Here is a 21,364-nt window from a genome sequence, read left to right on the forward strand (position 1 = left end):
TGAATCAGGCATGCTAAACCACTCCTTTACAAAGACCACTCTTCCATTTGAATCAGGCATGCTAAACCACTCCTTTACAAAGACCACTCTTCCATTTGAATCAGGCATGCTAAACCACTCCTTCACAAAGACCACTCTTCCATTTGAATCAGGCATGCTAAACCACTCCTTTACAAAGACCACTCTTCCATTTGAATCAGGCATGCTAAACCACTCCTTCACAAAGACCACTCTTCCATTTGAATCAGGCATGCTAAACCACTCCTTTACAAAGACCACTCTTCCATTTGAATCAGGCATGCTAAACCACTCCTTTACAAAGACCACTCTTCCATTTGAATCAGGCATGCTAAACCACTCCTTTACAAAGACCACTCTTCCATTTGAATCAGGCATGCTAAACCACTCCTTTACAAAGACACACTCTTCCATTTGAATCAGGCATGCTAAACCACTCCTTTACAAAGACCACTCTTCCATTTGAATCAGGCATGCTAAACCACTCCTTTACAAAGACCACTCTTCCATTTTAATCAGGCTAATTTGACAAAGGGACATGGTGTCACCGCCATACAAAATGTTGAGATAATCTGTAATTAGATTCAATGACAAAGAATTTAAACTGAATCCATAAATAAGTTCAGTAAATATAATGCAATGTGTTTAGAAAGGGGATAGATCACAAATATAAGCATTATTGCAGCCACCTTATCAGTTTTGGAGTTGTATAAGTTTTGGATGCAGCGTTATGTTAGCTAGCAAAGAGCGGTGCAGGAGCTACCTAACTAAAAAAAGCTTCATTTTTTCACCCCAGGTACCAAAGTTAGTTAGCTGGCTAGCAAAAGTTACATACACTTAGTTAGCAACCTCTCCTTCACTCTCTTGCTGCAGTAGCTATCCTAGGAAAAATGGTAGGCTGGCCTAATTTATTAAATTCAACAAAGTTTCAATTTAGATTCCTTTGTTTGTGTAACTCATAATAATCAAGTAAATTCAAAATAAGTTAAAGGCTTAGACAACATGATGGCCAAATTATATTTTGTTAGTTATTTTTTTACAGTAGGCTGCATACTCTACCCCTCAAATGGTGCTTTCAGTAGTTTGACCAGCAGATTCCACGTTGGAAGAGCTGACTTTGCCGGTTATTAGAATTACTGACCATTTGCTACTGTAAGAACGAAGGGCATTAAGTTCAATAACCCAAGATGTACGAAATTCACGATGAGCCAAATTACCCACAATCCCCAAAACATAGAGCAAGTGAATGTTGTGGCCCTGTACATAATGAAGTTGTCTGTACAATGTACCTTTTTTATTTACAAATGTTCCTTTTTAGATCAATTTACTCAATTGCATTACCTAAGTTCAACTCAAGATGATTTCACAGACACCTACCGTATATGAGTTTCTATCATTCATATGGACTATCCATTATTCTGGTGCCTGGTGGGCTTCAGAATAATGTCTAGATGTAAACATGGTTATAATCATCAGAGCTGGGTTTGAATCTGTATCAGGGTAGTAAGGTGGCAGCGTGCACCTACGTTGGCTCTGATATAAACATATACAGTATATGCAATATTAGTTGTTTCAGAAATAAGCATGGTGCATATTTTAGGACTACAATATAAACAAGTCTCCTAAACCAAAATAATTTTTTCATTAATTGACACTAAAGGAAATATAGTGCCTTCAGAAAGTATTCACACCCCTTCACTTTTCCACGTTTTGTCGGGTTACAGATTGAATTTAAAATGGATTAAATTTTGATTTTTTTGGTCACTGGCCTACACATAATATCCCATAATATCAAAGTGGAATTATGTTTTTCTAAATTGTTACAGATTTATTAAAAATTAAAAGGTGAAATGTCTTGAGTCAATAAGATTTCAACCCCTTTGTTATGGAAAGCCTAAATAAGTTCAGGAGGAAATTGTTACTTAACAAGTCACACAATAAGTTGCATGGACTCACTGTATCCAATAATAATGTTTAACATGATTTTTCAATGACTACCTCATCTCTGTATCTTGTAGGAGAGGAAGGAAACCGCTCAAGGATATCAGCATGAGGCCAATGATGACTTTAAAACAGTTTCATGGCTGTGATAGGATAAAACTGAGGATGGATCAACAACATTGTACTTACTCCACAATACTAACTAATTAACAGCCTTTACAGAATAAAAAATATACCAAAACATGCATCCTGTTTGCAACAAAGCACTAAAGTAATACAAAATTAACTTTATATCCTGAATACAAAGTGTTATGTCTGGGGCAAATCTAATACAACACATTACTGAGTACCACACTCCATATTTTCAAGCATAGTGGTCCCTGCATCATGTTATGGGTATGCTTGTCATCGTTAAGGACTGGGGAGTTTTTCAGGATAAAAAAAAAACAGAATGGAGCTAAGCACAGTCAAAATCCTAGAAAACCTGGTTCAGTCTACATTCCACCAGACACTGGGAGATTAATTCCCCTTTCAGCAGGACAATAACCTCAAACACAAGGCCAAATCTACACTGGAGTTGCTTACCAAGAAGACAATGAATGTTCCTGAGTGGTCGAGTTACAGTATTGACTTAAATCTACTTGGAAATATATGGCAAGACCTGAAAATGGTTGTCTAGCAGTAATAAACAACCAATTTCACAGAGCTTGAAGAATTTTGAACAAAAATAATGGGCCAATGTTGCACAATCCACTTTTGGAAAGCTCTTACGAGACGTACCCAGAAGGACACACAGCTGTAATCGCTGCCAAAGGTGTTTATACAAAGTATTGAATACTTATATAAATGGGACATTTCTGTATTTAATTTGCAATAAATGTGCAAAAATATCTAAAAACATATTTTCGTTTTGTTGTTACAGGGTATTGTTTGTAGATGGGGGAGATTTGTATTATTTTTAATTATTCAGCCTGTGACACAACAAAGTGTGGAATAAGTTAAGCGGTATGAATACTTTCTGAAGGCACTAGAGACAAAATATTATCATTCACTTGTACTAGAATGATAATTAAAGTTTAGGTAAGTAATACATAGACAATGAAACATGCATTTCAATTATCCAATATTTATTTTGAATGCCAGAAAAATAAGAATCTCAGACTTCAATGATGCTGGCTCTCGCAGGAATCCAGGACACGTCTCATGGAGGTGTATCTGTTCACGGAGCTGTTTCCCATCTCTCTGAGGTTCCTGTACTCTCCAGGCCTCACGTACATCTGCCTGCCTCTGAAGTGGGGCTGCTCGTACATGAGCCAGTGGCCCTCCATCACGTTGCAGGACTGGCAGTCGGACATGCGGTAACGCTCCTGGATGGAGTCACAGTCGTCCATCATCTCGTGCATCTGACCCCCAAAGTTCTCTCTCTCATAGACCTGCATCCTGAACTGTCCTTTGTGCTGTAAAGTTAATAAAGACACATATTTAAAGTAAGAACATGATCAAAGTAATTAAATAGGAATCTGATCAGTTTACAATCAAATACTTACATTTTTTGATACATTTTATTAAGCTATATATACTATACATATGACACTATAAATGCCTCATATATATAAGTTGTTTTCCAATAGAGCCATCTTACCATGGGGATCATACGGCAAGAGCGAACGGAGTCAGACATGCCCATACGCTGGTAGTCACCATACTCTCCTCTCCTCACAAAGTACTGGTTTCCCTGGAAGTTGGAGCGGTCATACACCATGAAGCAGCCGCTCTCCACCTTGCAGGAGTTGCACCTGCTCAGGTAGGAGGTCAACTCAGGGCAGTCTGAGCTGGTCTCATAGGAACGACCCTGGAAGTTCCTGTCCTCGTAGAAGATGATCTGGAGCAACCAACGAAAAGGCATCAATCACAACACAGAGAGGAAAAGGATATGCCTCAAATCAAAAGTCATTTTTAATCAACTAAATAATTAAATATTGAAATGTAAACCATTTCTTCTGTAAGAAGAACGACTGGTAATTCATTTAGTAAATCAACAATGAAATGGTAAAATGTAGAAATGAGGCCCACACAAACTCAGCCATGAAGAACAGCTGTTCAAATGGAATTGAACGTTACTGAACATAAAAAAAACATCAAAACTGTAACTTAACAATTCTAAAATAAATAAATTAAATAAAGTAAATTGCTAATGTATCAGGCAGACAATCCAGCTATACAGCACTGTACCTTGGCCATGGTGTCTGTTTGCTGCGGCTCTGGGATGTTGTCCAATAGGCCATGTTCACTCAAGCTTTTATACCTTTATACCATTTCAAATGGCTTTTTGTTATTCAAATTCCCCATCCTGATGAATAAGCAGGATGCTTCTTGCTGTTGATTTTGTGCAGCTGTGTCCTTGGCTGGCACAAGCAGAGAGACAGTGGGCACGAATACTGTATTAGAATTATCATGTGATCATAGGTATTTAAAACATGTAGCTGTTTTTATCATATTTTAACAAGAGTATTTACAAACACTTTTTACATGTATTGGATTGTGTTTTACAAAAGACCAACACTTTTCACCATCATTATAATTGGTTTGGAGTATGAAATATATGGCGCAATAATTTTTTACTTAATTTTTTTAGGCTGTGAAGATGGATCTTAATGATTTGTGTATTGTATTTAACATACACATTTTAGGGGGTGAGAATGTGTCTGTCACCATGACAACTGTTTTGAGAGGTGGATGTCAACAGTCCTGGGAGCAGATGGGGTCACGAGGTCATGCTCGGTTAATCCTGCAGTGACTCAGCCTATAGTGGGACAGAGGCTCGGGGAACTCAGAGTAAGGAGACCAACCCAGCAGTTTACTTATCATTATTTAACACACACACCAGTAGAAATTCACTTTTTACAGCTAAAAGATGATGGCCACAGCTCACCTACGACGTTTCACAACAATGTAAGTCATCATTTTAGTCAAAGTATGATATATTTGGCCTTGAAGTGCCAATTCGGATGTTTCCGTGAGTCTTCCGTATCTTTTCCTATTAGATGATGTGCAAATTATTTTCAGCCTACGATTCGTTTCAGGGCTAGGTTTTCTTTAAACATTATCACCCACCATCATGGCAATTTTTTTATTCCGCTGCAAAGTTCTTCCTATTCGCAAGTCGACTGAGAGCCAAACAGCTTTTCTCAATAGTCTACATGTGGGTTACTACTAGATAAAATCAGCCAAAGTCAGACTTTGCTATATCATACAAATTCATGAAAACAAAAACGTGCTTATTGGTCGTAATTTAAGGTTAGGCTAAGGTTAGCGGTGTTGTTATGGTTAGGGTTAAAGTGTGAGTTAGGTTTAAAATCATGTTTTGTGACTTTGTGGCTGTGTTAACTACTGACGAATCTACACTTCACCGATTTGCCATGGAGAAAATTAAAATAAGGGGGCAAAGTAAGGTTTTTACGCTTTCCCTTTTTTACCAGCTAATTATTATAATCCATTGGATCATGTCGGATTTCACTTATTTTTAAGATAGTCTACATAGATGATTTTATAAATGGTCAAATTGTGTGATATGATTGTATTTTAGAACACCACTACACTGATTGAGTTGGATAAAAAAAAATGTACCTTTAACTAGGCAAGTCAGTTAAGAACAAAATCTTATTTACAATTACGGCCTACAATGACGGATTTAACAAGGGGTCATAGCTTTCACCTGGTCAGTCTACATGGAAAGAGCAGGTGTTCTTAATGTTATGTAAAGTCATTGTATAACTAGCTAGCTTGCTGAAATGATAACAGAGAGAACAAAGAATAACTATTTGATTATGTTCTTGTGCACGTCTAAATATTAATGACGTCTGGAAGCCGACACAGTTTCACTGGAATTATCAAAAACTGAAAGAGTCAGACAAATGTCAGCCCTCAACATCTCAACAACTATTATTGGCACAGTTTAGCTGAGACTCATCTCTTGACAGGTAGGCTGGTAGTTAGTTTCTGAAATAATTACTTTCACCTGACTTAAAGTACGCCTGTCTTAGTTTAAATTGTACTCATATAACGTTAATTGGCTAGCTAAGGTTAGCATGCTAGGTAGTTACACTGACCGCTGTCAATCAGTGTTGTTTCTCTGCTACGCGTGGGAATCACCACAACGTTCCCATCCCCAATTCCATCATATGTTTTATCAGTCTAAGTCAGTCTTTGAGGTGGAATCTAAACAAGAACAACAATTTCTGCTCTACGACATGAATTACTCTAAATACTTCCTCGGAGGTGGGCCTTTATAAGCATGCCAGTAATGCAACCAATTATGAAATGATGAATGCTTGACTTTACTGGTGGTTGATAGAGGGCCATTAAGGGTTTTACTTCACATTCAAAGATGTTGGCTCTGATGACTAAATATGGAAAAGCTGCATGCAGTACTTGCGGTAATGATCGGACAACATAATTATATAGAAATGCAGCCTGGTCTCAGACTAGACCTAACATAGAAAATGTATGATAACTATTTGTTTAGTATGGTTACATAAGACAGTTTGAAATCTAAGGCAACCCAAAGGATGAAAGTTCAAATCTCATCACGGACAACTTTAGCATTTTAGCTACTTTGCAACTACTTAGCATGTTAGCTAAACCATTCCCCTAACCTTAACCTTAATCCTTTTAGCTAACCCACATTCCCTAACCATAACACTTCCCCTAACCTTAACCTTAATCCTTTTAGCTAACCCTACCCATTTAACCTAACTTTTACACTTAAACCTAACCTTAAACCTAACCTAGATTTTTAAAATGTATTTGTACATTTTTTATTTAACCTGTATTTACCTAGGCAAGTCAGTTAAGAACAATTTGTTATTTACAATGATGGCCCACCCCACCATCTAATGTTAGCCACCTAGACAGAATTTGTAACATATCATACGTTTTGTAAATTCATAACATACTGTATGTTTTGCAAATTCGTAACATATAATAGGAATTGTAATTCGTAACTTATCATACGAAATTGGTGATATACCATACGAAACCTAACATATCATACTAAATGAAGTGTCTCGAATTTACGTACAGAATAATACAAAATGCTCCGAGACCAGTTTGAGAAAGGATCCAAGATTATTGAGAAATATGCTAAGTTTAGCTGAAAGGTTGTTTCTCCAGTATTTTCATTATCAAGGTTAAGAGTTAATTTAGCTCTTATTGAGTATCCATAGTTGCTTTCAGTATACATCCACTTCAATTTCTACCAAGGAATGATTTGACCTCAAATCAGTATCAAGTAACTGTCAGAAAATCTGTTCAGAGAGAGTGGTAGCGAGGCAAATATCTTGCCAATATCAACACCTGCTTATCAACACCCCGCTTATCAATTCAAAATAGGCTACGTGTTTGTAATTTCAAAAATCACAACTGAAGTAATTATTGAAAAACATAAGATACTGTATTTCAAGGCCAAGTAGCAATTTAAATGTTTGTATCATTTGAAAATGTAGTACAATACAGCAGAAACAGTTACAGATGTTTAAAAAAACAACATGTTTTTAAGTACAAATCTCACATAAACATGCAGATCATCTTTGATATCAGACGAAGAAGAAACTTGATCAAGTCCATTTTCCTCAACAAGAGTAGTGGAATAGGAAACACACTCAGTATATCCGAGATGTAAACCCCAACGGAAAAATACATTATCATAAAGTAGTCAGAGCAGAATTCTGTGACTTCGTCCTTTATAACATTCATTTCACTGTTCCAGCAATCGTTTGTTACAGAATCATTAGACTGGAACAAAGAGAAATGAAACATGACCAAATCATTTTTGCTGATATGCAAATGGGCCTCATTTGGATATCAAAGGCTTTCCACACTCTGCACATTTAGTTTATACATAAATACTTTGACGGTGCAGCAGCTGAGAAAGTCGTAGACAGTGCTGCAAAATGGTGAAGGTAAGGTGGCGCATTAAAACACATCTGTATTTATCAGTGATCAGTGTAACTTCAATGCATATATTTATTCAATATAAATGTTGAGCATTTGGGTTTATATGTTTATTGTTTTATTCATTCATGTGCAGCCAACACTCTTCATATTCCTGCAAACACAAAACGTTAACTTGATAATAGTTTGAAGATATGGCTTTGCCATTTTTCTATGACTTTGAGAATGTCTGAATAAAGTTGATGTACTATGTGATCCTGTAGTAATATGATATTTGTTTTCATCCGTAACTCTGCTTCCCATCCTTCCTTAGATCACATTCTACGAGGAAAATCATTTCCAGGGCCGCTGCTATGAGTGCAGCACCGACTGTGCCGACCTGCACTCCTACTTCAGCCGCTGCAACTCGGCGAGGGTGGAGAGCGGGGCCTGGGTGCTTTATGAGAAACCCAACTACAAGGGCTACCAATACATCCTGAGCCCAGGGGAGTACACAGACAACCAGCAATGGATGGGATTCAACGATAGCGTCAAGTCCTGCCGCGCCATCAAAAACGTAAGATGATTCCTTGCATATCCATATTTCATATCATAATTCTCTCCTCCCTCCCTCCCTCTCTCTCTCTCTATACTCTCACTCTCTCTCACTCTCTCTCTGTCACTCTCTCCCACTCTCTCCCACTCTTCTGTATGCCTTCAAAAAGAAAATCTTAGTCCCATAGTTCCCAGCAGTTAATGTGTCTCTTTCATCACAGAAACGTGTAACTCAAACCATATGCATTTAAAATTAGCTCTGGAAAATGTGTACAAAAAAGAAGTAAAATATGATGTTTTGATATTCTCGACGAGGAGGTAAGCTAATCCTCCCTCGAGACTAATATTGTATAAAAGTCTGTTACAGAATGGGACTGAGATAGTGTTTCATACAGGGTTAAGTGGACCTCAGGCCCAGAATGCATCAGGGAATAACACACTGCTCTATAATCCAGCAGACAATACAAGCAGACAAAAGCAGACATTTTTGGCAGCATTTTACCCCCACGCCCGTCACTTTAAGAGGAAATATGCCAAGAAACCTTTAAAGGGGCATTTTCCGTTAATAGTTCATGCCCTTCGAACACGAAAAGAGACTAACAAATCCACGTTAAACATGCTACAACGTTGTTTAAATTTGAATGAGTTCTATATTTAAAATTATTTACTGACCAACATAATTGAAGATGATATCGTACATGTAGTTTATTATATTTAACATGAATGTACGGCAGCTATAGCTAATATGATATCCAACTGAATTTCAGAAGCCTCTGAAACACCCAATATATTATATTACAGTAGATTTGGTACAAAACAAAATCCTAACTAACCCTTCACAATGTTTGTCTTTCTCTCCCTCTGTTCCTGCCAGGTGTATGGCAACGTGTGGAAGCTGAGGCTGTACGAGAGGCCAGACTTCGGCGGTCAGATGGTGGAGTGGGCCGAGGACTGCCCCTCGGTCTACGAGGCCTTTAAGTTCCGTGAGGTGTACTCGTGCATGGTGACCCACGGCGCCTGGGCCTTCTACGAGCTGCCGAACTACAGGGGACGCCAGTACTTCCTGGAACGCCGGGAGTACCCCCGCCACACAGACTGGAGCGCCGCCACTGCCGCCGTGGGCTCCTTCCGCAGGATCACCGAGTTCTAGGGCCCTTTGACCTTTGAGTGTGGGATCGAGTTGTTCTCTGGTCTTATTGAGTCTGTGTGACATGATCCAATAAAAAAAAAAAAACTATTTGCAAATGTCTGAAACTCGTTTTGTGATCTGTTGAGGTGAGATACAAACATGTGCAAAAGTTAACATCAATGTTCCATGAGTTTGGTGGTAGGACACTATGATCCTACCACAATGCTAAACTTTTCTGACAAGTCAATTTCATAAGCGACCTTCTGAGTATTCTGAAAGTCAAATAACAAACTGCCAAGCAAACCTAGAACATTCCCAGAGCATTAGCTAACAGTCCACAGTCCCAGGTTCTAGTTAGGGTTTGAGCTAACTTTAGGATGATAACGTCCCACAAACTTTCAAAGAATGTAACATTATTATCATTGGCAAACTTAAAGATAATGGACATCATTATACTTTATGAGGGTATTGTCCAAACATACACTACAATGACCAAAAGTATCTGCTCATCGAACATCTCATTTCAAAATCATGGACATTAATATGGAGTTGGTTCCCCTCCTTTGCTGCTATAACAAACTCCACTCTTCTGGGAAGGCTTTCGACTAGATGTTGGAACATTGCTGCGGGGACTTGCTTCCATTCAGCCACAAGAACATTAGTGAGGTTGGACACTGTTGGCCAATTAGGCCTGGCTCGCAGTCGGCATTCCAATTAATCCCAAAGGTGTTCAATGGGGTTCAAGTCAGGGCTCTGTGCAGGTCAGTCAAGTTCTTCCACACCGATCTCGACAAACCATTTCTGTATGGACCTCAGTTTGTGCACAGGGGCATTGTCATGCTGAAATAGGAAAGGGCCTTCCCCAAACTTAACACACATTTGGAAGCACAGAATCATCTAGAATGTCATTGTATGCTGTAGCCATAATATATCCCTTCACTGGAACTAAGGGGTCTAGACTGAACCATGAAAAACAGCCCCAGACCATTATTCCTACACCAAACTTTATAGTTGGCACTATGCATTCGGGCAGGTAGCGTTCTCCTGGCATCTGCCAAACTCAGATTCGTCCGTCGGTCTGCCAGATGGTGAAATGTGATTAATCACTCCAGAGAACACGTTTTCCAGTGTCCAATAGCAGCAAGTTTTTCATCACTCCAGCTGACGCTTGGCATTGCGCATGGTGATTTTAGGCTTGCTCCCAGAAGCAGTTTTGAACTCGGTGGTGAATGTTGCAACCAAGGACAGATGATTTTGACGCGCGTCAGCACTCGGCTGTCCCGTTCTGTGAGCTACCACTTTGTGGCTGAGCCATTGTTGCTCCCAGATGTTTCCACTTCACAATAACAGCACTTACAGTTGACTGGGGCAGCTCAGCAGGGCAGAAATTTGACAAACTGACTTGTTGGAAAGGTGGCATCCTATGACCGTGTCACGTTGAAATTCACAGCTCTTCAGTAAGGCCATTCTACTGCCAATGTTTGTCTAAGGAGATTGCATGGCTGTGTGCTCGATTTTATACGCCTGTCGGCAACGGGTGTGGCTGAAATAGCTGATTCCACTAATTTGAAGGGATGTCCACTTACTTTTGTGTATATATAGTGTATGTATAGCTTTTTTTAAAGGATTTAAACCTGCGATCTTCTGCTGCACCACCAGGATCCTAATGTTTCTATTGGATTTCCCTTTGTACCTCAATCCTCAAATTATGATCCATAATATGTCTTAGTAGATACACACACCTATGTACAAGCCACCGCAATCTGCCCGCCAATAATAAAACATCATTTCATCATGTATGTGTATATGTATGCAAGAGTGTATGGATATATATATTTACCCCAAAAATATGGGGGATTGGAAATGATGCAGACAATTACATTGGAAGCAACATTCTTTCTGCAATATTAAGCTGATCCTACAAACTTGATTTCAGAATTTTAATTTTTTATTTATTTTTTAAATTAAGGGGTGGGAAAGTAAGTCAAAACATCCCAACCTTACAGTATATAAAGACGTATAATAGGAAATAATAGAGGGAGGATACTTACTTTCTAGATGTAGTTATCCTCTCTTTACAAAGATAAAGACCCCAGCCTTGAAGTCAGAGTAAAGCTGTACACAGGTTAGTCATTACACTCACTAATATATCTATGGTTACATGCCCCCTCCCTGCATAAACACAACATGAAACAACTTGTAATAAGTGCCATTTAATGACATGTATTCAAATCATTTGACAATGTGTGTTTACAGGCAGTAGGACCTGTCATTACTCACTATGACTGGACTGTGTTTACAGGCAGTAGGACCTGTCATTACTCGCTATGACTGGACTGTGTTTACAGGCAGTAGGACCTGTCATTACTCGCTATGACTGGACTGTGTTTACAGGCAGTAGGGCCTGTCATCATTCACTATGAACTGGACTGTGTTTACAGGCAGTAGGACCTGTCATTACTCGCTATGACTGGACTGTGTTTACAGGCAGTAGGACCTGTCATTACTCGCTATGACTGGACTGTGTTTACAGGCAGTAGGGCCTGTCATCATTCACTATGAACTGGACTGTGTTTACAGGCAGTAGGACCTGTCATTACTCGCTATGACTGGACTGTGTTTACAGGCAGTAGGACCTGTCATTACTCGCTATGACTGGACTGTGTGTTTACAGGCAGTAGGACCTGTCATTACTCGCTATGACTGGACTGTGTTTACAGGCAGTAGGACCTGTCATTACTCGCTATGACTGGACTGTGTTTACAGGCAGTAGGGCCTGTCATCATTCACTATGAACTGGACTGTGTTTACAGGCAGTAGGACCTGTCATTACTCGCTATGACTGGACTGTGTTTACAGGCAGTAGGGCCTGTCATCATTCACTATGAACTGGACTGTGTTTACAGGCAGTAGGACCTGTCATTACTCGCTATGACTGGACTGTGTTTACAGGCAGTAGGGCCTGTCATCATTCACTATGAACTGGACTGTGTGTTTACAGGCAGTAGGACCTGTCATTACTCGCTATGACTGGACTGTGTTTACAGGCAGTAGGACCTATCATTACTCGCTATGACTGGACTGTGTTTACAGGCAGTAGGGCCTGTCATTACTCGCTATGACTGGACTGTGTTTACAGGCAGTAGGGCCTGTCATCATTCACTATGAACTGGACTGTGTGTTTACAGGCAGTAGGACCTGTCATCATTCACTATGAACTGGACTGTGTGTTTACAGGCAGTAGGGCCTGTCATCATTCACTATGAACTGGACTGTGTTTACAGGCAGTAGGGCCTGTCATCATTCACTATGAACTGGACTGTGTGTTTACAGGCAGTAGGGCCTGTCATCATTCACTATGAACTGGACTGTGTGTTTACAGGCAGTAGGACCTGTCATCATTCACTATGAACTGGACTGTGTGTTTACAGGCAGTATGGCCTGTCATCATTCACTTTGAACTGGACTGTGTGTTTACAGGCAGTAGGGCCTGTCATCATTCACTATGAACTGGACTGTGTTTACAGGCAGTAGGGCCTGTCATCATTCACTATGAACTGGACTGTGTTTACAGGCAGTAGGACCTGTCATCATTCACTATGAACTGGACTGTGTGTTTACAGGCAGTATGGCCTGTCATCATTCACTTTGAACTGGACTGTGTGTTTACAGGCAGTAGGGCCTGTCATCATTCACTATGAACTGGACTGTGTTTACAGGCAGTAGGGCCTGTCATCATTCACTATGAACTGGACTGTGTTTACAGGCAGTAGGGCCTGTCATCATTCACTATGAACTGGACTGTGTTTACAGGCAGTAGGACCTGTCATCATTCACTATGAACTGGACTGTGTGTTTACAGGCAGTAGGGCCTGTCATCATTCACTATGAACTGGACTGTGTTTACAGGCAGTAGGGCCTGTCATCATTCACTATGAACTGGACTGTGTTTACAGGCAGTAGGGCCTGTCATCATTCACTATGAACTGGACTGTGTTTACAGGCAGTAGGGCCTGTCATCATTCACTATGAACTGGACTGTGTGTTTACAGGCAGTATGGCCTGTCATCATTCACTTTGAACTGGACTGTGTGTTTACAGGCAGTAGGGTCTGTCATCATTCACTATGAACTGGACTGTGTTTACAGGCAGTAGGGCCTGTCATCATTCACTATGAACTGGACTGTGTTTACAGGCAGTAGGACCTGTCATCAGTTGCACAGCGCAACTTTAGATCATTAGAAAGCATTTGCCAAAAGCCACAAAATACACCTGAATGGATTCCTGCAAATATGTAAACACCACAGGAGTCCTCTTACATTTAGGAACTTTACAGTCCTATTGATCAAACAACTATGAAAATGTAGGCTCGCTCTCCCCCAGTTATGCACATCAACAACAACGTCAACAACTAATGCTAGTCAGAGCAAGATTGACAAAAATCTAACAAAGGAACATTTGATAAATCCTCTCAAACTTTTTCAGATAGTTGCCAGTCAAAATTCCACTGATAAACGATGGGGAATTGTAGCCTCCTCGTCCTTCTGCTGCTTGCCTGCCAATCCATCCCAACCAAGCACCCAAGCAAACCAGCTCAAATTGGATAGCTACTTCCAAACACAAATGACCAGTTTACTTGCAATAGCAGAGCTGGTTAGGCTGCGTTCTTGACTAACTATTACTTTTTTTTTGCCCCTACGTTTACTGACACCAGCCGTATTCAGCAGGTGTTGCGCGTTTGTAAATTCATAAATTATTCTGCGCTCTGACACACTCAGACGGAGAGTGCTCTGAAATCGGAGTAGATAGCCAGAGGGAATTTGTGAACGTAAGATCTATGCTAAATGTATAACAGTCATTAAAGTTCTTGCTAGCTAACCAAACCAGACTCCTGCATCTCTAGCTGTGTGTAGCCACTGAAAAACGATGAGGGGAAATAGACAGTCACTCACCCACTCCTCCAATGACATGACATCCTCTTAGCAGTTAGCTAGCTAAAGTTAGGCTCTGTGTTTTTAACTTGCAACATAAATAGTTACGCTAGCATATTAGCCAGATTATGACTGACTTGTGATCATTTCCCTTGCTAGTTTGATTGTATTGACATTCCCAGCCTTAGTTACATTCGTCCACTTTTGTCCAGAATATTGAGTCATTGAAACTGAAACGGTGCATCTCGAATGGAGGCAGTAAACAATGTACCAGGCCAGCTGTGATTTACAACCTGATAGTAATATTTTTTATCGAAAACATAATGACATAGCGAAAACAGTTATTTTTTGTTTACATTTTTGCAGATGTACCTTTTTACATAAGTATTCAGACCCTTTGCTATGAGACTCGAAATTGAGCTCAGGTGCATTCTGTGATCATCCTTGAGATGTTTCTACAACTGTGTTGTGGGTCTCGTCCCGTATATTTATTTGAGGTTTTACCTCGCCCTTTTGTTTGGGTACATCCCTGTGTTTTGTATACGTGTTTGTTTTGGGCTTCGTCCCCGTACCTTTCATGGCATGTTGTATTTTTGGGTGGAATATTAAAAACCCCGATGACATATTCCTGCGCCTGTCTCCAATCACTTATACAACGTGACAATAAGGCTGAAATGTAACAAAATGTGGAAAAAGTCAAGGGGTCTGAATACCCCCAAAAAGTAAACTTACATTTAGTTATTTATTTTATAAAGAAAGAAGACATTGCTGATTGAAATAGCTGACATTGCCCAAATGTCCAATTCATTCTGATGTCGACAACTGCACTCTCAACACCACAAAATATACTGTACATTATACCTACGTAGTCTCCTGTTTTCATGTCAGGCATGAAACCATGGAGTGAATTATTATTATTATTATATATATATATATAGTCCCAGTCAAAAGTTTGGACACACGTACTAATTTCATGGTTTTTCTTTATTTTTACTATTTTCTACATTGTAGAATAATGGTGAAGATATCAAAACTATCAAATAACACATGGAATCATATAGAAACCAAAAAAATGACAAACAAATTCAAATATATTTTATATTTAAGATTCTTCAAAGTAGCCACCCTTTGTCTTGATGACAGGTTTGCACACTCTTGGCATTCTCTCAACCAGCTTCACGAGGTAGTCACCTGGAATGCATTTCAATTAACAAGTGTGCCTTGCCAAAAGTTAATTTGTGGAATTTCTTTCCTTCTTAATGCATTTGAGCCAATCAGTTGTGTTACGGAAGATAGCCCTATTTGGTAAAAGACCAAGTCCATATTACGGAAAGAACAGATCAAATAAGCAAAGAGAAACTACAGTCCATCATTACTTTAAGACATGAAGGTCTGTCAATATGGAACATTTCAATAACTTTCAAAGGTTCTTCAAGTACAGTCGAAAGAACCATCAAGCACTATGATGAAACTGGATCTCATGAGGACCGCCACAGGAAAGGAAGACCCAGAGTTACCTCTGCTGCAGAGGATGTTCATTAGAGTTATCAGCCTCAGAAATTGCAGCCCAAATAAATGTGTCACAGAGTTCAAGTAACAGACACATCTCAACATCAACTGTTCAGAGGAGACTGTGTGAATCAGGCCTTCATGGTCGAATTGCTGTAAAGAAACCACTACTAAAGGACACCAATAATAAGAAGAGACTTGCTTGGGACAAGAAACACGAGCAATGAACATTAGATCGGTGGAAATCTGTCCTTTGTTCTGATAAGTCAAATTTTTTGATTTTTGGTTCCAACCACCGTGTCTTTGTGAGACGCAGTAGAGGTGAACGGATGATCTCTACATGTGTGGTTCCCACCGTGAAACATGGAGGAGGAGGTGTGATGGTGTGGGGGTGCTTTGCTGGTGACACTGTCTGTGATTTATTTAGAATTCAAGGCATACTTAACCAGCATGGCTACCACAGCATTCTGCAGTGATATGCAATCCCATCTGGTTTGGGCTTAGTGGGACTATCATTTGGGACATTGACCCAACACACCTCTAGGCTGTGTAAGGGCTAGAGGAGAGAGAGAGATGGAGTGCTGCATCAGATGACCTGGCCTCCACAATTACCCGACCTCATCCCAATTGAGATGGTTTGGGATGAGTTGGACCCCAGAGTAAAGGAAAAGCAGCCAACAAGTGTTCAGTATATGTGGGAACTCCTTCAAGTCTTTTGGAAAAGCATTCCTGGTGAAGCTGGATGAGGGAATGCCAAGAGTGTGTAAAGCTGTCTTCAAGGCAAAGGGTGGCTATATAAAATATTTGTTTAACACTTTTTTGGTTACTACATGATTCCTTATGTATTATTTTAAAGTTTAAATGTCTTCACTATTATTCTACAATGTAGAAAATAGTAAAAATAAAGAAAAACCCTTGAATGAGAAGGTGTGTCCAAACTAATGACTGGTACTATATATATATATATATACAGTGCCTTGCGAAAGTATTCGGCCCCCTTGAACTTTGCGAACTTTTGCAACAAGTGGGACACAATCATGAAGTGGAACGACATTTATTGGATATTTCAAACTTTTTTTAACAAATCTAAAACTGAAACATTGGGCGTGCAAAATTATTCAGCCCCTTTACTTTCAGTGCAGCAAACTCTACCCAGAAGTTCAGTGAGGATCTCTGAATGATCCAATGTTGACCTAAATGACTAATGATGATAAATACAATCCACCTGTGTGTAATCAAGTCTCCGTATAAATGCACCTGCACTGTGATAGTCTCAGAGGTCCGTTAAAAGCGCAGAGAGCATCATGAAGAACAAGGAACACACCAGGCAGGTCCGAGATAGTGTTGTGAAGAAGTTTAAAGCTGGATTTGGATACAAAAGATTTCCCAAGCTTTAAACATCCCAAGGAGCACTGTGCAAGCGATAATATTGAAATGGAAGGAGTATCAGACCACTGCAAATCTACCAAGACCTGGCCGTCCCTCTAAACTTTCAGCTCATACAAGGAGAAGACTGATCAGAGATGCAGCCAAGAGGCCCATGATCACTCTGGATGAACTGCAGAGATCTACAGCCGAGGTGGGAGACTCTGTCCATAGGACAACAATCAGTCGTATATTGCACAAATCTGGCCTTTATGGAAGAGTGGCAAGAAGAAAGCCATTTCTTAAAAGATATCCATAAAAAGTGTCGTTTAAAGTTTGCCACACGCCACCTGGGAGACACACCAAACATGTGGAAGAAGGTGCTCTGGTCAGATGAAACCAAAATTTAACTTTTTGGCAACAATGCAAAACGTTATGTTTGGCGTAAAAGCAACACAGCTCATCACCCTGAACACACCATTCCCACTGTCAAACATGGTGGTGGCAGCATCATGGTTTGGGCCTGCTTTTCTTCAGCAGGGACAGGGAAGATGGTTAAGATTGATGGGAAGATGGATGGAGCCAAATACAGGAACATTCTGGAAGAAAACCTGATGGAGTCTGCAAAAGACCTGAGACTGGGACGGAGATTTGTCTTCCAACAAGACAATGATCCAAAACATAAAGCAAAATCTACAATGGAATGGTTCAAAAATAAACATATCCAGGTGTTAGAATGGCCAAGTCAAAGTCCAGACCTGAATCCAATCGAGAATCTGTGGAAAGAACTGAAAACTGCTGTTCACAAATGCTCTCCATCCAACCTCACTGAGCTCGAGCTGTTTTGCAAGGAGGAATGGGAAAAAATTTCAGTCTCTCGATGTGCAAAACCGATAGAGACATACCCCAAGCGACTTACAGCTGTAATCGCAGCAAAAGGTGGCGCTACAAAGTATTAACTTAAGGGGGCTGAATAATTTTGCACGCCCAATTTTTCAGTTTTTGATTTGTTAAAAAAGTTTGAAATATCCAATAAATGTCGTTCCACTTCATGATTGTGTCCCACTTGTTATTGATTCTTCACAAAAAAATACAGTTTTATATCTTTATGTTTGAAGCCTGAAATGTGGCAAAAGGTTGCAAAGTTCAAGGGGGCCGAATACTTTCGCAAGGCACTGTATACAGGACATTTATAAAAACATTTATGGTGTGAATTTCACAACACACAATCCTACGGTTTTACCTCACTGACCTAAAGACGTGCAGAAATAAAACTGCAATTTGTGGTTGTATAAGTCAATATAAACATAAGGCTATGCACTTTTATACCTATCTAGGATGTGTAATGCTTCTACACCTGCATTGCTTGCTGTTTGGGGTTTTAGGCTGGGTTTCTGTACAGCACTTTGAGATATCAGTTGATGTACGAATGGCTATATAAATACATTTGATTTGATGATCTGCAGAAAGACTGTATGCTGGTAGTTGGTCACAGTGCACCTACCGATTCAACAGAAAGGTAAAGCATGTCGGTATATGCTTTATAACTTGTCATAAGCATGTACTGGATATGAGCTGTTATAATGTCTTTGACAAGGCTTATAATATGTTGTGTTTCTCTATGTATCAACATTTTAGCTGACTCAAAATGACTGGTATTTGGTGAGGGTCATAATGAGATGATTAGTAAGGGATCATACATGCTCAGACAAGTCTTACAATGCATTATAACTACATCATAAGGCATTATAGCAGCTGGCTTTAGGTAAAGTGTTACAGACAGGAATTAGCAAACTGGACCTATCAGAGACTACAGTGTATTCAGACTAAAAGCTTTGTTCTAGGAACTGCTGCTCACCGCTGGCAACAATTTGATTGGATAAATTAAAAAGGTTCTGGAATCAGGCGCCGTGGGATCAAAAGGTCAGCGTCGACACAACAGATCATTAAACTTGGCATGAAGCCGTGGTGTTTTAAAACAAACACAGCATCAGCTGTTGTGCCCTAGTTAATAGTGGTGCACATTTGAATGACAATGATTCCACCGGCCATGCACTTCCATGTCATACCTCTATAAAACTCCCCCAGGGCAGAGGCCTTACATTACCGTATATGTCTAGGGGGATATTTTTGATTGTGTGTAGAATAGTATTAAAAAGATTAATCCAAACATGGACCGCATGCAGGGGAAGGTACTGTAGGTGGCTGTGTGTGTGTGTGTGTGTGTGTGTGTGTGTGTGTGTGTGTGTGTGTGTGTGTGTGTGTGTGTGTGTGTGTGTGTGTGTGTGTGTGTGTGTGTGTGTGTGTGTGCGTGCGTGCGTGCGTGCGTGCGTGCGTGCGTGCGTGCGTGCGTTAGCGTGTTAGTGTGTGTGCACCTTCCTCTTTTTTTTTTAAGTAGCAGTTTTTAAAAAGACAACAATCCTTTGTACAGATCTTCTTCTACGAGGACCGGAACTTCCAGGGCCTCCACTATGAGTGCAGCAGCGACTGCCCCGAACTGAGCTCTCATTTCAGCCGCTGCAACTCCATCAGGGTGGAGAGTGGTGCCTGGGTGGTCTATGAGAGGCCCAACTACATGGGCTCTCAGTACATCCTGACCAGGGGAGAGTACCCCGACTACCAGCGCTGGATGGGCTACAACGACACTATCAGGTCCTGCCGGACTATCAGACATGTAAGTCAAGCCACTGTGAGGTGATTTGTGCGTGGTATGGGTACATGTTGATTACTCATTCAGGGATCTACACAGACATGCAGGAACACACACGAACACGCATCTGTGCACGCATGCAAACCACACACACACACACACACACACACACACACACACACACACACACACACACACACACACACACACACACACACACACACACACACACACAGACAGGACACACATGTACACAGGACACACACAGGACACCACAGTGGTGTTTTGATCTGTTGAAACCTGATGTTGGTGTCCCGTATGAGGACACTGATATCCCAGGTATAATGACACAGCTGATCGATCCCTAGGGATCTTGTTCAGATGAAGTTTGGAACTGTGCTCCACTGTGTTGTAGACCACTGGCATGCACAGGATCCGCGTGTACGAGCGCCCTGACTTTGCCGGTCAGATGATTGAGTTCAGTGAGGACAGCCCCAACCTGTCTGAGCGTTTCCTCCACCCCGAGGTGCACTCTGCCAATGTGCTGGACGGCGCCTGGGTCTTCTACGAGCACCCCAACTACAGGGGGCGCCAGCACCTGCTGGAGAGGGGCGAGTACAGCCGCCACACCGAGTGGGGGGGCATGCAGGCCAACGTGGGCTCCCTCCGCCGCGTCCAGGACTTTTAGACCATCCGTGTCATACAGATGTAGGATCTTAATTTGAGCCAGCTTGCTACAGCAGGAAAATGATTCTGCAGCAACAGGAAATGTTCATTATTATGTGGATTATAATTTTTGTAAGGGAAAATCAAGTGGAAATTACAAACTTCAGAAGCCTTTTTTAAAACTCAAATACACTACAGGTTTTTAATTTCCTGCAACAGGGTGATCAAATAAAGACATTGTTATGCTCAACAGCCAATCAGAAGGCATCTGACTTTTTACTTCCTCTCTTTTCCTCTCTACTTCCTTTTCTCTTGATATGTATTGATTGCATGTGGGGCTCTGTAGGGCCATCAATGGTACCGGTCCATATATATGGTACCATATAACACACTGTAGATGGTACCATATAACACACTGTAGATGGATGGTACCATATAACACACTGTAGATGGTACCATATAACACACTGTAGATGGTACCATATAACACACTGTAGATGGTACCATATAACACACTGTAGATGGTACCATATAACACACTGTAGATGGTACCATATAACACACTGTAGATGGATGGTACCATATAACACACTGTAGATGGTACCATATAGCACACTGTAGATGGTACCATATGACACACTGTAGATGGTACCATATAACACACTGTAG

The 21,364-nt window shown here is 40.5% G+C and overlaps 3 protein-coding genes across 4 annotated transcripts; 2 read left to right on the top strand and 1 right to left on the bottom strand.

Moving 5' to 3' along the window:
* Window positions 1-3,065: 3,065 nt before the first annotated feature.
* Window positions 3,066-4,359, bottom strand: LOC118376013 (gamma-crystallin M3-like). Its single transcript, XM_035762661.2, has 3 exons — window positions 4,192-4,359; window positions 3,602-3,841; window positions 3,066-3,416 (listed from the first exon to the last, which is right to left on the bottom strand). Exons 1-3 carry the CDS (start codon window positions 4,198-4,200, stop codon window positions 3,123-3,125), a joined length of 543 nt encoding a protein of 180 aa, XP_035618554.2. The 5' UTR covers window positions 4,201-4,359; the 3' UTR covers window positions 3,066-3,122.
* Window positions 4,360-5,979: 1,620 nt separating this feature from the next.
* Window positions 5,980-9,784, top strand: LOC118376011 (gamma-crystallin M2-like). 2 transcript variants are annotated; one of them, XM_052499924.1, is made up of 3 exons: window positions 5,980-6,395; window positions 8,225-8,467; window positions 9,320-9,784. In XM_052499924.1, the coding sequence occupies exons 1-3, from the start codon at window positions 6,369-6,371 to the stop codon at window positions 9,593-9,595; spliced, it is 546 nt and encodes a 181-aa protein (XP_052355884.1). In that variant the 5' UTR covers window positions 5,980-6,368; the 3' UTR covers window positions 9,596-9,784. The 2 variants fall into 2 exon arrangements, with proteins under 2 accessions (XP_052355884.1, XP_035618553.1); XM_035762660.2 differs by lacking the exon at window positions 5,980-6,395 and adding an exon at window positions 7,478-7,919 and having other exon boundaries at window positions 9,320-9,778.
* A 9,646-nt stretch (window positions 9,785-19,430) lies between these two features.
* LOC127916619 (gamma-crystallin M2-like) lies at window positions 19,431-20,952 on the top strand. The gene is made up of 3 exons (XM_052498925.1): window positions 19,431-19,571; window positions 19,811-20,053; window positions 20,445-20,952. Exons 1-3 carry the CDS (start codon window positions 19,551-19,553, stop codon window positions 20,715-20,717), a joined length of 537 nt encoding a protein of 178 aa, XP_052354885.1. The 5' UTR covers window positions 19,431-19,550; the 3' UTR covers window positions 20,718-20,952.
* Window positions 20,953-21,364: the final 412 nt, after the last annotated feature.

The sequence above is a fragment of the Oncorhynchus keta genome, chromosome 37 (assembly GCF_023373465.1).
Source record: "Oncorhynchus keta strain PuntledgeMale-10-30-2019 chromosome 37, Oket_V2, whole genome shotgun sequence".
In the NCBI taxonomy this organism is placed as follows: Eukaryota; Metazoa; Chordata; class Actinopteri; order Salmoniformes; family Salmonidae; genus Oncorhynchus; species Oncorhynchus keta.

What these genes read in the sequence shown, in the direction of transcription:
- LOC118376013 (XM_035762661.2), bottom strand. An exon ending in CTTGCCGTATGATCCCCATG is followed by an intron (nt 3,417 to 3,601) that starts GTAAGATGGCTC and finishes TTAACTTTACAG; the next exon opens with CACAAAGGACAGTTCAGGAT.
- LOC118376011 (XM_052499924.1), top strand. Translation starts at nt 6,369, where the DNA reads ATGGAAAAGCTGCATGCAGTACTTGCG. An exon ending in AGCTGCATGCAGTACTTGCG is followed by an intron (nt 6,396 to 8,224) that starts GTAATGATCGGA and finishes ATCCTTCCTTAG; the next exon opens with ATCACATTCTACGAGGAAAA. An exon ending in CCTGCCGCGCCATCAAAAAC is followed by an intron (nt 8,468 to 9,319) that starts GTAAGATGATTC and finishes TGTTCCTGCCAG; the next exon opens with GTGTATGGCAACGTGTGGAA.
- LOC127916619 (XM_052498925.1), top strand. Translation starts at nt 19,551, where the DNA reads ATGGACCGCATGCAGGGGAAG. An exon ending in TGGACCGCATGCAGGGGAAG is followed by an intron (nt 19,572 to 19,810) that starts GTACTGTAGGTG and finishes TCCTTTGTACAG; the next exon opens with ATCTTCTTCTACGAGGACCG. An exon ending in CCTGCCGGACTATCAGACAT is followed by an intron (nt 20,054 to 20,444) that starts GTAAGTCAAGCC and finishes ACTGTGTTGTAG; the next exon opens with ACCACTGGCATGCACAGGAT.